Source organism: Equus caballus, chromosome 7, assembly GCF_041296265.1.
Source record: "Equus caballus isolate H_3958 breed thoroughbred chromosome 7, TB-T2T, whole genome shotgun sequence".
Taxonomy (NCBI): domain Eukaryota; kingdom Metazoa; phylum Chordata; class Mammalia; order Perissodactyla; family Equidae; genus Equus; species Equus caballus.
In genome coordinates, this window is record NC_091690.1 from 39,262,740 (window position 1) to 39,278,305 (window position 15,566).

Below are 15,566 nucleotides of genomic sequence, written 5' to 3' on the forward strand. Positions count from 1 at the left end.
GCCCGTCTCTAACCAGCCTCCTTTAGACCCGTTCCAATCTTAGGGATGGTGTTTGTGGAATCTTTGCACTCTCAGCTCTCATCTCACTTGCCCAGGAAGCTGACATGTGCTGTCGAACGTAACACTCTCTAGTCTGGACACACTCAATGGAGGTTTACTTAAGTCATGCATTATTCTGATGACTTCTTATCCACTGGACCTCAAACACCACCATGAATTTTTCCTTCCAGCCAACAACAAACAACAACAGCAGGAAGTTTTACTCCACAAAGCATTAATAAGATATTTTAATGAGGAAAAAAACCCACATCTTAGTCTTATGTTTCTATTCAAAGACACTCAAAACTAGTTTTTCCCTGCCCATCCCTTCTAACTGCAACTTAATATGTGACCATGTAATAAAGGCCAGTCTAAAGATTTTTTTTAAAAAGTTTAAACTTTTTAAAAAAGATTAAACAACCAGGCTAGCAAAAAGGTACTCAATACATACTTTTCTTATATCAAACAAGCTAATATTTCAGTACAATGTAACTATACAGAATATATACAATACACATATGTTCACAAAGCAAACACTATAGGCTCAGAACAGATTTGAAAAAACATGATATTCACATTGATTACAATAACTCTAAAAATGATTGTAACGTTGAAACGGCACTTAGTTTACAAAAAAGTCACAAAAATATATAGATATATATATATGTAATCACCAAGAACTATGGTTCCTGTAAAATACTAATAGCCAGATACTATTATATAAAATCTGAAGTTCTGACATTGTATACATTTTTAGGAAATAAAATCCAAAACCATTTTTGTTATTGTTGAAAGTCAAACATGCCAAATAACTTAGCTATGGCCACCGTCACCAAGTGAAGCCATACTTGAATGAGATGACAACTGGATACAAAGCTGGTGAATTGGGGACTGGCACAGTTAGAGTTGTACTGGTTCTAGGAGAGGGACAGAAGACAAAGAAACACTCATCTACATAAGTTAATTCACATTTCTTCCCCAGCATTACCCTCCTCCCTTAAGGGTTTCACAAAATGCCAGTGCCCAAAAAGAATCATAAAGCCATAACTAGCAAGGTAAAAAAGTTTCCCCCAAACTTCCTTGATGTTGAGCTGTGGGCAAATATTACAGCATGCATCAGCTCAACAAAGCAGTCATCACCCATCTGGAGGACTGTGGTGCACAGCTTCCTCCTAGGCTGGTGATACTAGAAAGTACTCCGTTTTTTAAATGGAGCCAGATTTATATGTTAGCTCTGTAAAACACCGAGCTACTATAGCAGCAAGTATGAAATAACAGAAAGAAAAACATTTTATTTAAAAATTCATTTCTGTTACATCAAAACAACTTTCTTCCTTCACATCTGTCTCCTTTAACCAGACATCAATTTCTTCTATCAATGAATTATGGTCTGTTATCTCAATGTGACTTTCTCATTATGCTGCTGTGGAAAAAGACAAGTCCTAATCCTGGAAAGTTTAACTTTACTCTTAAAAATGGGAATACAGAAATTTTAAAGTAAAAAAAAAGTCTATTCTAAAAGTATCTCTCACAAATATATATATTTAAATATTAAAATAGGCTACACCTAGGATTTTTATAAAATGGCTTTTGAAAAGATAGTAGAGGCACAAATAAGCCATATACTATCCTCCAATTAGACATAAGGTGCCACAAGGGTGCCCTACAAAGAGGCAGGCAATCTCTCTTTGATGCAACAGGAGGCATCAGTAACAAGAGAAAAATCAAACATATTATTGGGACTTGGATCAAAACCAAATTTTACTCTATTAGGGACTGTTGTTTTTTAAAAAATATCTTGAAATATAAGCATTAGAAGCCATCACACTGTACAAAGAAGAAAATGAATCAAGTTTATGATCTTACTCCTTCCAAATACCTGATGGCATTCATTTCAGGCACCTGAAAGATGAAAAGCAGTGCAACTTTCAATAATTTACTGGACTACTCTCAGTATGAGAGACTTTACGTAACATCTGTCAACTTGAAAATTAAATTGATAACTGAAATAAAAGAAAGCTCTGAGATTAAAACACACTTATAACCTAATCAAAGAAAAGGTTCTCTCTAGACAATAGGTGTTTCTAGGAACTGCACCAAAGGCTTCCCATCTTTAAATGAACACAGCTTCCACTAACACCAGGAGAAACGATGTGTGTTATGAGGAGATGACCCGCTTCCTCTTAAAGGGAAGATTTATCCTTCCTCAGCAGGCGATGTACTTTGGTAACCTGAACATTCATTTACAGGATGACTTTTTAACTTATTTAATTGAATAATGAAATATGGAAAGGGTTAGATCAGCATTTGGGAAAACAAGCAGAATTTCATAAAAGTCATAACACTGTAGCCCCTCAAACCATGAAGCATCGATTTTATCAAAAAGTCATCACAATTGAGCCCATGGCTTTAAGCTTAATCAGAAAACTAGTACATTTAAAAGAGAAAGGCAATAATCAAAGAATGTGATTTTATAAACCAGGCACTACAAACTGAAATAAAAAATTTTGAAGTTTTTAAAAATTAAAAAAAAAATTTTTTTTCTTCAATCAGTGGTCTGAACTCTTCACTTCTCTGTAAACTAGTATGTACACAGAAGCCTTGGTATAGTTGGAACTGGCCTGGGTCCTGTGCAGAGGGAGCTCACTCAACTGAAGCAGCACAAGCACTTTAAGACGTGATCACTTTTTAGACACTGCCAAACTGAGGTTCCAATGACAGTGCCTGACATCTCTGCAGACACTATTTGTAAAGACATGGAACTAGTTTTTTTCTGTCATAAAAATATAATCACTACAATGTAGTGGAATCATCTAACTGTATTAGTTTAGTATGAGGTAAAAAAAAAAAAAAGTACGACTCTGATGTCACTAATAGTCTTCAACCCATAATCTCACATAGGCTTAACTCCTTATTAACAAATCGCAACATATTTATAATCTAAAATCGAAATGTCCAGAGTGTGTCCCTTAGTTGAACCCAGAAATTGGTTCAATTCCACTTCATTGTTTAATCTGAACCATTATTGCTTTTGGCAAATTTGTCTTGCTGAGGACTTTCCAAATAAAAATATCCTACGTCATCACATACTGTCAAGCAAAAATGACACTGAAAGATAAAAACGGGTATAGGCCAAATAAGGAATAACTTAAATTTTGATGATTTTAGCTTAAAGCCTGTAGGAGTGTGCTTAGCGGAATATTCCTCACAGATGTGTTTACTATAACAGACCTTCCCCTCACTGCTGCTCCACTGATTCAGAAGAGAAAATCTAGGCTCTAGGCATTCTTCTCTCAGTAACTTTTAAAATCTAAATATATTATAAATAAAATATGTCAATGACAGAGTGAAAACCACATTCATTACCTTTTAGCAACTTTGGGTCATTTCCAAATGTGAACTTTATTAATTTTTTTCCTCCAATTAATATTACCATCTAGAGAACTATTTATTCTTCCTCACATACACTGAAATGTGTATTTCAGAGTTATAACTTCACATTTTGCAGATGAGTGAAAATAGACTAAATGCCACAGGAAGTTTCTAATTCTTTTCTTCATGAAGTCCTCAAATCTCAAACTCCTTTCAGTTAGAATACCACAATTTTAGGATTATTCATTCATCAAGTAATAAGAGTAACTCTCTCCATGTGGTATACTCGTACAGAACCGCCATTACATTATACAGTAATGTATTTTTCAGGGACTACAAAGCTAAGAGACTAAAACATGATCTGAGAATCTTCAAAATAAAGCCACATTTAAAATAGATAATTTGCCTCCATTTAGATTAAGATAAGGACAGGATAAAATAAAAAGAAATAAAATAAGAGACTGAAAGAGTTAATACAGCTTCCAAAGCCTCCACTTATACAGAGGGAGAGTCTGGCTCAGTAGTTAGAAGGTAACAGAGTTACCAATAATATGTACATTAGATGTGCTGACCAGTCCATTCCATTTGGTAAAATATCTTAAGAAAATGGAAGTTTTTTTGTTCGTTTTAAAACCAATGGGCAAGTGTCATAATACGGAACCAAATTACTGTAAGCCAGAATGATTGCTGAAATATTAGAATGTAAGACTGAATGAAACTATTTAAACATTTTGGTATCATTTGTCTCACTGAAATTGAGAACTTTAAAAAGTGGCATTGTAACTAAATGCGTAACTAACTATATGAAATAAAAATCAAAAAGATTACTCGAAATTCAAATTAAGAAAAATCCATTTAAATATACTTGTGGGTGATAACCTCCATCTGCATCCATTTATAGAAAACTTAAAATTCAAAAAAATAAAAACCAGTATTAATCTGTTTGTTTCTGAATTAGGATAATCACTGAGATGCTAAATGCTTCCACCGTTAGAATACACCCTTAAAAATGAAAAAATGACTGCAGGAGCTGTACCATCCAGGACCATGGCAAACATCTTTGCTCATTTCTAAAGTTATGTCCCACCTGTTTGGTAGCTTAAAAACTGAAAGCAAATGCTTTTCTTGTATAAAATACTTGGTTTTAAAAGGCAATTTATCCTGCATCCTGAAATTTAAGCCCTTTAAATATCACAAAATTACCCTTTTGGCCCTTAGGAAAGGCAGCTGTACCTAAGTATTCAAACCTGGAAATTTTTACGTTCAGTTACACCAGTAATTTCTAATGGATGGGATGCTGTAACTGGCATTCATCTCTTTGCAATGTTTTCCATATATTCTGGTAAAAATTATACATCCATGTATCCTTCTCTTAAACGAATTTTAAATAAAACTAAATAACACTATATACAATTATATCCCTTGCAGCTTAGTTTCCTAAAACAGATTCATAAGCTAAATACCCTTAAATTGTGTATCAAGAAAAATGTAGAGTCTTAATGAAATAGAAAAAAGACAGCCTTGTTTATATCACTTTATGTCAAATACTAGTTACCTGTATTGATAAAATTTGGGGAATAGACAACTAACCAAGTATGCATTTTCACAGTACATTCAAATTTTTCATAAAACTTGGAAATCTGTGCAATTTATAATTACCAATGAAAATCTAAAGTTTCCATTTGGGAAACAATGGCCAGTGGTGGTAATCCTACACTCTGAGAACACAGAATACCTCAGAGCTGCCAAAACTGTACAGGCTCTCTTCACGTAGTGTTCTCAGGATAGGGGATATGCCACAACATTTTCAACCAACAAATCCCCAAACGATTCACACACATTTCTTTTCTTTATGCCTATTTCTTTCCTTCTTTTTTTTTCTTACTTACTCACTTTTAAAAAAAATAACTCTTAGAACTGAAGGCAACAATTGATTCCTGGTCGTAATTTTACCTATTCTTTGTCTTGCCCATATTAAGATTTTAACACTAACTTTGAGATTTACCTACTGGTAGGCATAACAGTTTTCAAAGAATATATATGACATCAAAAATAAAAATTTCTGACCTTTCCAGTTGAGACACAGCAGTACTAAGTATCACAGTCTGCTGCAGAAACTAATTCAACCCTATGAGTAAGGAAGCATAAATGATGGAAACCCATCATTAACCTGGGTATCTTGATCTTTATGAAGGTGAGACACCTATGTTTGAGAGCCAAGGGGGAAAAACAGGTTCACAACTGAGAGAAGAGATGGAAACAAGTTAAAGATAGAATATGGAAAGAGACAGAAAGAACTTGAACTTAAAAAAATCTTCAGTGAGTTTACTTTCCCTTCCTTTACATTCATGGGGAGAAATCAACTACAGAATTAGCCAATTAAAAAAAATGAAACAATTAAATCACTATAACTTAAAAATATATTTTTTTTATTAAGATCTAGCACTCAGACAAAATTCAGATCTTGTGTTTTGAATAAGAAATCACACTTTGCTTCTTTTTTCTAATCTAATCAGGTGCTTTTATAATTATTAAACTTTGGGCATATACATAGAAAAAAAGTTACTCAAAAGTTCATTGTTCATGGACTCATGAATATTTAAGATCAAGGTCAGTGATGCTTTAATGGTAGCAAATGAAAAGGATACTCCAGTCTAGAGTATCATATAAATTCCAACTTATATATAAACCAGGAAGTTTCATTTTTTTAGCAGCAAAAGAGGTGATATTCATTAATTTAAGGTTTTTGGCCTTAATTTTTTTCCCAAACAAATTTATGAGTCACAAGTCATCATTTTATAGCCTCTTCTTATCTTTTACATTATTGCTTACATTGTGTAAAAACTATACTAACTTGGCAATGTCTAAAAATATCTCAGAACAAGGACAATGTCTCACTGTTGTATGGAATTTTGTAAACAATTTTAGCTGGGTTAAGAATGTAGCCTTAACAGAGAATTCTTTATTTTGTCCAAAACAGTACAATAAAAATATCCCGAACAATACATAAACCTATATATAAAATATATAATATCTCCAATATTTTTCCTTTGTACGGCATCACTCCAGTATGTTCAAGAGAAAGACTGCTGATGGGGCAAGAGGAAAACTGATGTACACAATGACCTAATTAGCCAAGCATTAATATTCAAAGACCAGGTAAACAATTTTACTCAGAAAAGCAGTATATTAAAGAGTTTCTATGAAGCTGGGATTTACATACTACATTCTCCATTCCTGGTCATTTCACACACAGCTTGACTATTCTCAGTCATGGTTCTTTGTCTTCTATCATAGAAGACAGAAAGATTATTCGGAGGAGCAGTATTATAAAGGTACAGGGAAAGCCTATGCAAATTTTCACCATGAAAAATCATAATAGAAATGACAAAGCATAAAAAATAAAAAAAGAGTATGTTGGATTTCAGAAGTATTCACCCAATAAATTTTAAGAAAGCTTACCATAAATACTTGCAAAAACAACAGGCTTTACAAAATAGTGTACACTGTCCTGTGTATAGGAGTAAACATCTATTCAGGCCAGTTGTCATTGTTTAGTAATTTGTTTCTGTTGTACCCTTTCATCTCAGGAAGGTCAATAATCATCTGATTTCTTCTTTAACTAATGATCTGCTGTTAGCCTATTTTCAACAGTGGAAGAAGAAACTGATAGATGTTTTAAGTCAACTGGTTCTCCTTAAGTCTCATAGTTTCTACTGTATTTCAACATCACATTATTGTGTACTTACAAAAGCAATCTCTGAGTCATGAAAAAATAAAACATCAGTTGCAGGGCTTACAAAGTAAAAAGAGAAATTCTTTCCCAAACCCTTTTTTGTTTAAAAAATTAAATTAAATTTAAATGTACAAGACCAAGCACAGGCACTTTCCAAAAACCAAAAATGAAGCCCAACCATGAAATTACTCAATAGTTATAGAAGACAGCTCTGATTTTGGGGGGTCATCTCTGGCTGGCTCAGCACAAGCACTGGTCTTTGGCTGCTCTGGCATTTCTTCCTCTTTTCCTGCCAGCCCACCAAGAGCCCCCAAGGGAAAGGTGCTTTCGCAATTCTGGGTCGAGGAGACCTGTGAAATTACAGGCATTTGAACAGAGGAGTTGCTTTCAAAACTGTGTTCTCCAAGATCATACTGAACAAGGGTCTCTTCCTGCTCCTGGTTTAAGTAGTCCGGTACTAGGAAATCACTAGATAAGAGGCAAAGGATGAAAAAGGGAGTTAATTTTCAAACCAGTAACAAATAAGACATAATAAAAAGACCTTATTTGTAAAATAAGATTGGGATTTTTCATTTCTCTAATTCTTGAACGAAGATTTTTGAATGAAGATTATAACTCAGGAATTTTCAACTTGTAAACTTTCCTAAATATGAACCAAAGGCATCCATCAGAACCGAAGTATCTCAACTCTCCCTACCACCAACTGATGAGATGAACTGTCACCTTCAGCGTCACTCTGAAAGACTGACAAATATGATTAGCATGCCCACTTAAGGAAAGATCATTTGAATAACTTATGCTTAATCTTTCTTGGATTATACACTAATTAAGAGGTATATAAACTTAGCTGTTTAGTACTTCCTGGATATAAATTAGCTAAGAAAATAAATCCTTATGCATAAATGATCTTATACATAATTTATTATATAGAGAAATGTAAAACAAAAATTTATGTGTAACTTATTAGATTTGCTATATGAAAAGAGTTAATAAATTATCTTGAATCAGAATTTGGAAATGAATGCCATGAAACTGGTCACACGTTAGTCCTCAGAAAGAATTTACTGATATTGGAAATATTTAATATTCTATTAAATAAGTATTTAATTACTGGGTGTGGACAAGAAAACACACCAAAATTTTCACAACAGTGGAAATTATCTCTGAGTGGTGAGATCAAGAAAGATTTTTAATTTCTTATATTTTATACTTTTCTATATTTACTAAGTTTTCTACTATAAGCATTTTTTGTAGTTAAAACAATAAGCACTATGAAGTAAGTCTTACCTTAGATGCTTTAAGTCTATTGTTGAACTAAAAAAGTTCATTATACTAGGAATGTCAATAACTAATACACTTAATAAGGTAATTTTATAATTTGATTGTCCACTATTAATAAAAAAATTAAAATCTGCTCATCTGCAGAGCAATTTACAATGTCCTATGTTATCCTTTCTAAAGAGTCTTCAGGTGTCAGACAAGAGCAGTAGAGGATAGAGGGCCCTGTACAGGGAAGAGACCGACAACAGGAGTCAACTGGGATCCTATTTTAGTCCTGAACAAACAATGTTTGATACGATACATCTAATCTAGGTTTAGTGATATGACAACCAGACGCTTAGCCATAAATGACGACATTAAACAAAATGAATGTCTGGTTTGAAGAGAAAAACAAAATATACACAGGAACAATTTGAATTTTTTTGGCGGGGAAAGATTCGCCTGAGCAAACATCTGTTGCCAATCTTCTTCTTTTCTCCTCCCCAAAGCCCCCATGCAGGGTTGTATATCCTAGGTGTAAATTCTTCTAGTCTTCTATGTGAGCTGCTGCCACAGCATGGCAACTGATAGACAGATGGTGTGGTTCTGTGACCGAGACACGAACCTGTGCAGCTGAAGTGGAGAGAGTACAGAACTTTAACCACTAGGCCATCAGGGCTGGCTCAGGAATCATTTGACATTTATCGAAAAATAAGATTTAAAAAAAGAGGTGGGTTAAAATGCAAAAATTTAGAAAGATTTCATAAGAAACTAAGGACTCATATAGATGTACAATTCTGATAAAGTATTAAAAAAAGACAACAGAATTTTACATGTAGAGGAGACCTCAGAAATCACCTTCAAGGCTTACATTTGATCTCTAAGTTTCAAGCTTCCTCATCTGTAAAGTGACACGTGTAATCCTAACAGCAGTTACTGGCTGAGTTAGAACGAGAACCTGATTTCCTTGGATATCCTATAAATCAGAAAGGGAACTCTATTATAACCTACTAACATTAAAAGCACTGAGCTCTAAACTGAAAGAAAAAAAGAAAACCTCACTTGATCCAAATAATCATATCCATTAGAATTGCTATTGAAGTTTCTCTCTTATTAGTAAATGTATATTCTTTTATATAGAATTCAAAAAAAAAATGAGAGAAGTGGTGAAGAATTTTATTAATATCCAAAGGGTGTGAAGTAATCTAATATCACTAAATATCATCTGGCATGGTAAATTTTCCAGTAAGGTCTATTTTTAAGATCCACTACAGAATTAATTTAACCTCATATTATTAAAACAAACAAACAAACAAGAGGGTAAGTAGTCTACTTCTGTAGAAAAAGATTTCTAATACCAACTATAAAAATATTTATAATTGTACATACTTAGAAGATTCAACAAAAGTTTATCAGATCAAGAGATCAGAGTATGGATAGTGGGAATTTAAAAGGAATGTGACTGATTAGCTGGCAACCTGATAAAAACGCGGCAGGCTGCCCTGAAAGCAGGAGAAGAGAGTTCAGAAAGCAGTTTTCCTGGTTTGGCTTCGTTGTGCACCTCACCTGCTCTGGAAGTAGTTTGCTAGCTCTGACGCTTCATGGTTCAGACTCCTCAGGTGCACGATTAAATTCCCAGAGTTGGTGAACATGGCGCCACATGTTTTGCACTCGTAAATCCGAGGCTTGCGGATAATGTGCCGGGAAACCCTCATGTGGTGTTTATATTCCCCGAAGGAAGTGAAAGTGGCACTACATATCTGGCACCGGAAACAGCGTTTACCTTCATGCTTTAGGCGATGCATCTTTAGCGAGTAAGCCCTGGTGAACTTTTTCCCACAGCGGTCACACTGAAATGGTTTAATTCCTGTAAAATAAAGGAAAACAAAATATTATCTAAAAACAAAATAAACTAAAAGCTAAACCACACACATTTCTGAACATTCTGAATTTTGTAGCAATAGATAATATGAAGAGATAAAAATCACCAGCAAAAAATATTCCAATTCAATATCTCAGAAAAGGTAGAGAACATTTGAAAAGTCACTAGTGCTTTAAGAAAAGAAAGGCACGGGGAGGAGGGGGAAACTAGGTTATATATACCCAAGTTGATTTTTCTTTTTTGCTGAGGAAGATTCACCCTGAGCTAACATCTGTTACCAATCTTCCTCTTTTTACTTGAAGAAGATTTGTCCTGAGCTAAGATTTGTGCCAAGCCTCCTCTATCTTGTATGTGGGTTGCTACCACAGCATGGCCACCGATAAGTGGTGTAGGTCTGCCTGTGCCTGGGAACTGAACCTGGGCCACTGAAGTGGAGTGAACTGAACTTAACCACTAGGCCATAGGGCCAGCTCCCTAAGTTGATTTTTGAATACTGTCCTAAATCATCTATTTTACAGACTTTGAAACACAATTAAGCACAGTATTTAAACAGAACCCAAATCCCCATATAACACATTTACTATTTCATTTCACTAGTGAGGTTTACATTGAAAAGATGTGAAAATGTTTAGTACCTACTCTTCATTCCCTATCTCAGAGAGAAATGAGAAGAAAAAAGGAAAATTCTAAGATTCCTGAACATAATTAATGATCATGATAGAATTAGCACTTGATGAACTGAGTTTTCAGGGATTTGATTTGTAGTAGTCCTAGAAAAAATATGTAGAAATTAATATGTGAACTATAAAGTATATTAATGGTTTCCTCCAACTCATTTTCATAGCTTTGGTAAAAAAAAAAAACAAAACCTTCAAAATACAATCTGTTGATTTAACAAAGTCGTAGGGAACTGGTGTTAGCACAGGGACTATCAGACCTCTGTACAGGAGAGGAAAGTGAGATGGTTCCTGCTGAGAACAGAGCAGACTGCCTGCTCAGCAGAGGTCCCTGTTCAACCCACAAGAATTGTGTTGCCTTTAGGTGATCAGTGAACTTAAGTTTCAAATCTGTTTTATACATCATTTATCCCAAATCTCTTTTACACTAAAAAAAAAAAAATACTACAAAGCTGACTACAAAGCTGACTAATCAGGGCACAGAGAAATTTAGGATTGCAGAACTAAAATTAAATTATTGTTAGTAAATTTTTAAAAATACTTTTATTTGGAAATAATTTCAAACTTACAGAGAAGTTACAAGAATAGTACAAAGACCACCAATATATGCCCTTTTAACCCCATTTGCTTTACCATCTGTATTTGTACTTTTCTCACATATATGCACACACCTAATATATCCAATATCTTTTAAATTTACATACTTTACACGCCCCCCCAAGTCTTAATCAGAATACTTATGCTGTGGTGGCAAATGTGTTTAGCAAACAGCTTTGTGACACTGCACCACTTCAGCAACAGATGTAGGCTTATCTGTTCTCATTTGACTTGCCAGAGATACCTTTTCTTTTTAAACTCGAAAACACCTGTTTACTATTTTTAACTGGGATCCCCAAATAAAATGTTTTAGAGTACTCATTTATGCAACAATAGGGAAAACGACATTACCTGAGTGGATGAGCATGTGCTGTTTCAGGTTCTGAATACGGGTGAATCGCACCCCACAAGTTGGACACTGAAAAGGTCTATCTGGACCATTTGGACTTGGTCGTTCTGTACTGCTGGTAGAGGGAGCAATGTAGAGTTGATAGGGATACTGAACATTTTCCAATCTAAAAAACAGACCAAAGAAGGCAACCAGGCTCTGAAGTTTAAGTTGAATAAATATTTCTGCACAACTTTAAATAAACAAAAGAAAAACAAAGACTTCTTGAAACAGTTTAACTGTTAGATCACAAGTTCCATTTACAATTATATGAAAACAATGTTCCTGTCCAGCATGGTCAGCATCTTAAGAAAAGACATATGGCCACAGAACATAGAAACGACTTTCCCTTAGGGATCCTTAATCTCTCTAACCCTTTCCTTCCTATCACTGCTCTAATTTAGGCCCTCACCAACACAAGGCTGAATTCATAACTCCCTCTCTTTACCCTGCATCCTTCTAATCCATCCTTCTTAGTTTCACAGCGATCTCTCTGATTAAATCAGCCACATGTTTAAAATCCTGTGATGGTTCACTGTTATCTTCAGAATAAAGTCTGAACCCCTTTGTAAGGCATACAAGGCTCCTTGTGATCTGGGTTCTGTGTACTTTACCACCTCATTTCTTGTCATACTCCCTAAACATATCCTCTACCAGGCAGTTCCTAATAGTTCTCTCTCAATGCTATGCTTTTGCACATTTAACTTGGCTACCTTCTTTGCCTAGATAATGCCTACTCATTTTATGAAATGTAGCTAAGAAGTCACCTCATCCTCCTGGAAGCCTTCTTTGATTTATCAGTGGCTTAGGTAGGTAGCCTCCTAACCAGAGCAACAGAACCCTCTGCAGATCACTCATGATTATCTGTCTACCTGTCTATCTTCAACCTCTCTCCATTCCCCAAAATTGGTGTGATGTCTGAGGGCAAGCGCTGCACATTTCACGTCTACATCCCCACCATTTAGCACAGTATTCAGTACAGAACAGACAACTAATATTTAAAATTAAAGAATTTAGGCACATTTGTTTGTTTATACCTTCATTAACTTATTTTTAAATGACTCTGGTTCATAATCTGCTCTACCAGGTTTAGCTATTCAAGAACAATAAACTTTAAGTTCTTTGAACCCTTCAATTTTTCAACAAATAGAGTTTTAAAGTCTGTCCTGGACACTCTATGAGGAGTTCATTCAGTGGAGTCTATATTCAGCTGTCAGAAACAGACAATAAATACTCAAGAAAATTATCAGAACAGACAATTAAAATAGGGTGATCCAATTGGTGCTGTTTTATTTTAGAGAGGTGATCAGGAAAAGTTTCCTTGAGAAATGACATTTAGACAGTGATCTGGAGGCCAAGAAGGAAAATGTGAAAATCAGGATAAAGTATTTCAGGCAGAATAAAGGCCCTAAAGTGGCAGAAAGACCCAAAAGCAGGGATACGGAATATTCTAGAAACTGAAAGAAGGTCAATATGGCTAGAAGGTAGCAAACAAGGAAAATGTCTGAAGGGAGTTACGCAGAAGTCTTATCACGTAGGGTTTTAAAAGGCATAGCAAGGAGTTTAGATTTTAAGAATGAATCTATTGGAGAATTTTAAGAATCTACTGCTTTAAAACAGCAACATAATTTGACAATTAAAACAAAGATCATTCTGGCCACCATGTGGCTAATGACTGGCATAGGGGGAGGATGAAATCAAGGGCCAGCTGAAGGCTACTGCAGTAGGCAAGGCAAAAGATGGTGGTAACCTGAGCTAGGGTGACTGTAGTAGAGATGGATGAAAAGTAGACTGATGAGGGCATATTTTGCAGGTACAGTTGACAGAATTTGCCTAAAGATTAAATATGGGGAAGGGGAATGCAGAGTGGTGAGGGAAAGAAAGATCAAGAATAATTGCCAGAGATACAGCTTGAGAAATTAGGGGGATGCTGCTGCTGCTTACTGAGGTGGGAAAGACTGGAAGAACAGGCTTTGAAGGGAGTTAGAAGTCTAGATTCTGTCTTGGCCATGTTAAGTCTGAAATGCCCCTTATACATCCTTGTGGAAGTATCAAGCAGGGAGGCTCAATCTGACGATAATGACTTGGGAATTATGGGTACACAGATGAGGGTTTGGCAAACTTTTTCCGTAGCAGATAAGACAGTAAATATTTTTGGCTTTGCACACCACATGATCTCTAATTCAACCACTCTGTTCTGCCATCCTCAGGCAATATGTAATCAAATGAGCACGGGTGTGTTCCAATAAAATTCGACTTACAAATAAAGGTGGTGGACTGGAATTGGCCTGCAGTGCATAGTTTGTCAACCCCTGATACAGACACTATTTAAAGTAATGGGACTAGTTTCAGAAATGTCAAAAAACCTTGCATAGGTGGTCTAATTTAGACGTGATGATGCTACCTCATTACTCTGAAGTATACTAAATATATTAAATATACATATAAAATATACTAAAGTGAGGTCCTGATAAACTTCTTATATAATTCCTAGATAAAATGCTTGAATTCAGAGTTGCAAGCACAGCCCTTACAAGGAAACTACACACTCTCTTAATACTAACCGATCATCATCTTCTGCATGAGCATTAGTGCTAGAAGTGCTTTGAAGTGTAGGTAACCCTTCGGTGACGCCTTCATCTACTGAGCCTGTGAATAAAAGAAAGAAAAGAGGACAGCTGTTAACACTTTAGTATAAATAAGCCAAGATACAAGTTGCAAGCTGTATCTCTAAGCCTCTAAACACAGATTATCTAATGCATATATCCTGAATTACTAATCAAAAGTAGTAGTGTTCTATTTCACTTTTAATTAAATGTTTATGTGATTTAAAAAGAAATCACATATAAGATAATTGCCTTATATTACTACTTAAATTCCTTTAGGAGTATTTCTTTAAGTTTCAGAAACAAGTAGAGCAGTTCAAATGTAAACTAAACAAAAATTCACATACGATTAAATGTATAACAATTACTTAAGGAAACAGTGACCATTTTTATTTTTTAAAACTTATTTTATTGTGACATACAACTTATTGTACACACAAGTATTTAACTTTACATAGAATTAAAAAGATAGCTATAAAGTGAACACCTGTGCAACCTCCACACAACTCCCACTAAAACACTGCCAGCATCCTAGAAGGCCCCATTTACTCTTCCCTGATCACAAACCTCTCCTGCCAAGAGATACTCATTATCCTGTCTTTTATGGTTATCATTTCCTTCTTTTTTTCCTTATCCCACCTTTAAAAGTAATTTTATCTCAAATCCATGTGCTCATAGATGAGGGACTGGTTCTTGCTGAAACATGGCCACATACTGTCTAGGGCTGCTTTCACACTGCAGTGGCCGAGTGGAGTGGTGGTGGTTGCCACAGAGACCATGTGGCAGTTAAGTCTAAGCTATTTACTACCATGCATGCCCTTTAGGGAAAAGTCCATACCCACATTATAAACAGTACAGTGTTGCCTGGTTGTAAAGTTTATATAAATTGAATCACAATCCATGTATTCTGTGTCTTCCCTCTTTCCTTCAATATTGTGGACTCATCCATATTGTTACATGTAAGTGAAGTTTAAATATTGTTGCATAATATTCCATAATCTATCCATTT

General features: G+C 35.0%; 1 protein-coding gene across 15 annotated transcripts in view; it reads right to left on the bottom strand.

Moving 5' to 3' along the window:
* Window positions 1-257: 257 nt before the first annotated feature.
* Window positions 258-15,566, bottom strand: part of ZBTB44 (zinc finger and BTB domain containing 44) — a 76,195-nt gene continuing 60,886 nt past the window's right edge. For 8 of the 15 annotated variants that reach the window (XM_023645142.2, XM_070272988.1, XM_070272979.1 and 5 more), the window contains 4 exons: window positions 14,516-14,600; window positions 11,915-12,078; window positions 9,974-10,274; window positions 258-7,615 (listed from right to left, as the gene is read on the bottom strand). In XM_023645142.2, the coding sequence (XP_023500910.1) occupies window positions 7,333-7,615; window positions 9,974-10,274; window positions 11,915-12,078; window positions 14,516-14,600 (833 nt within the window). In that variant the 3' untranslated portion in view covers window positions 258-7,332. The remainder of the gene's footprint in view (window positions 7,616-9,973; window positions 10,275-11,914; window positions 12,079-14,515; window positions 14,601-15,566) is intronic. The other 7 variants (XM_070272983.1, XM_070272984.1, XM_070272985.1 and 4 more) reach the window with 2 other exon arrangements.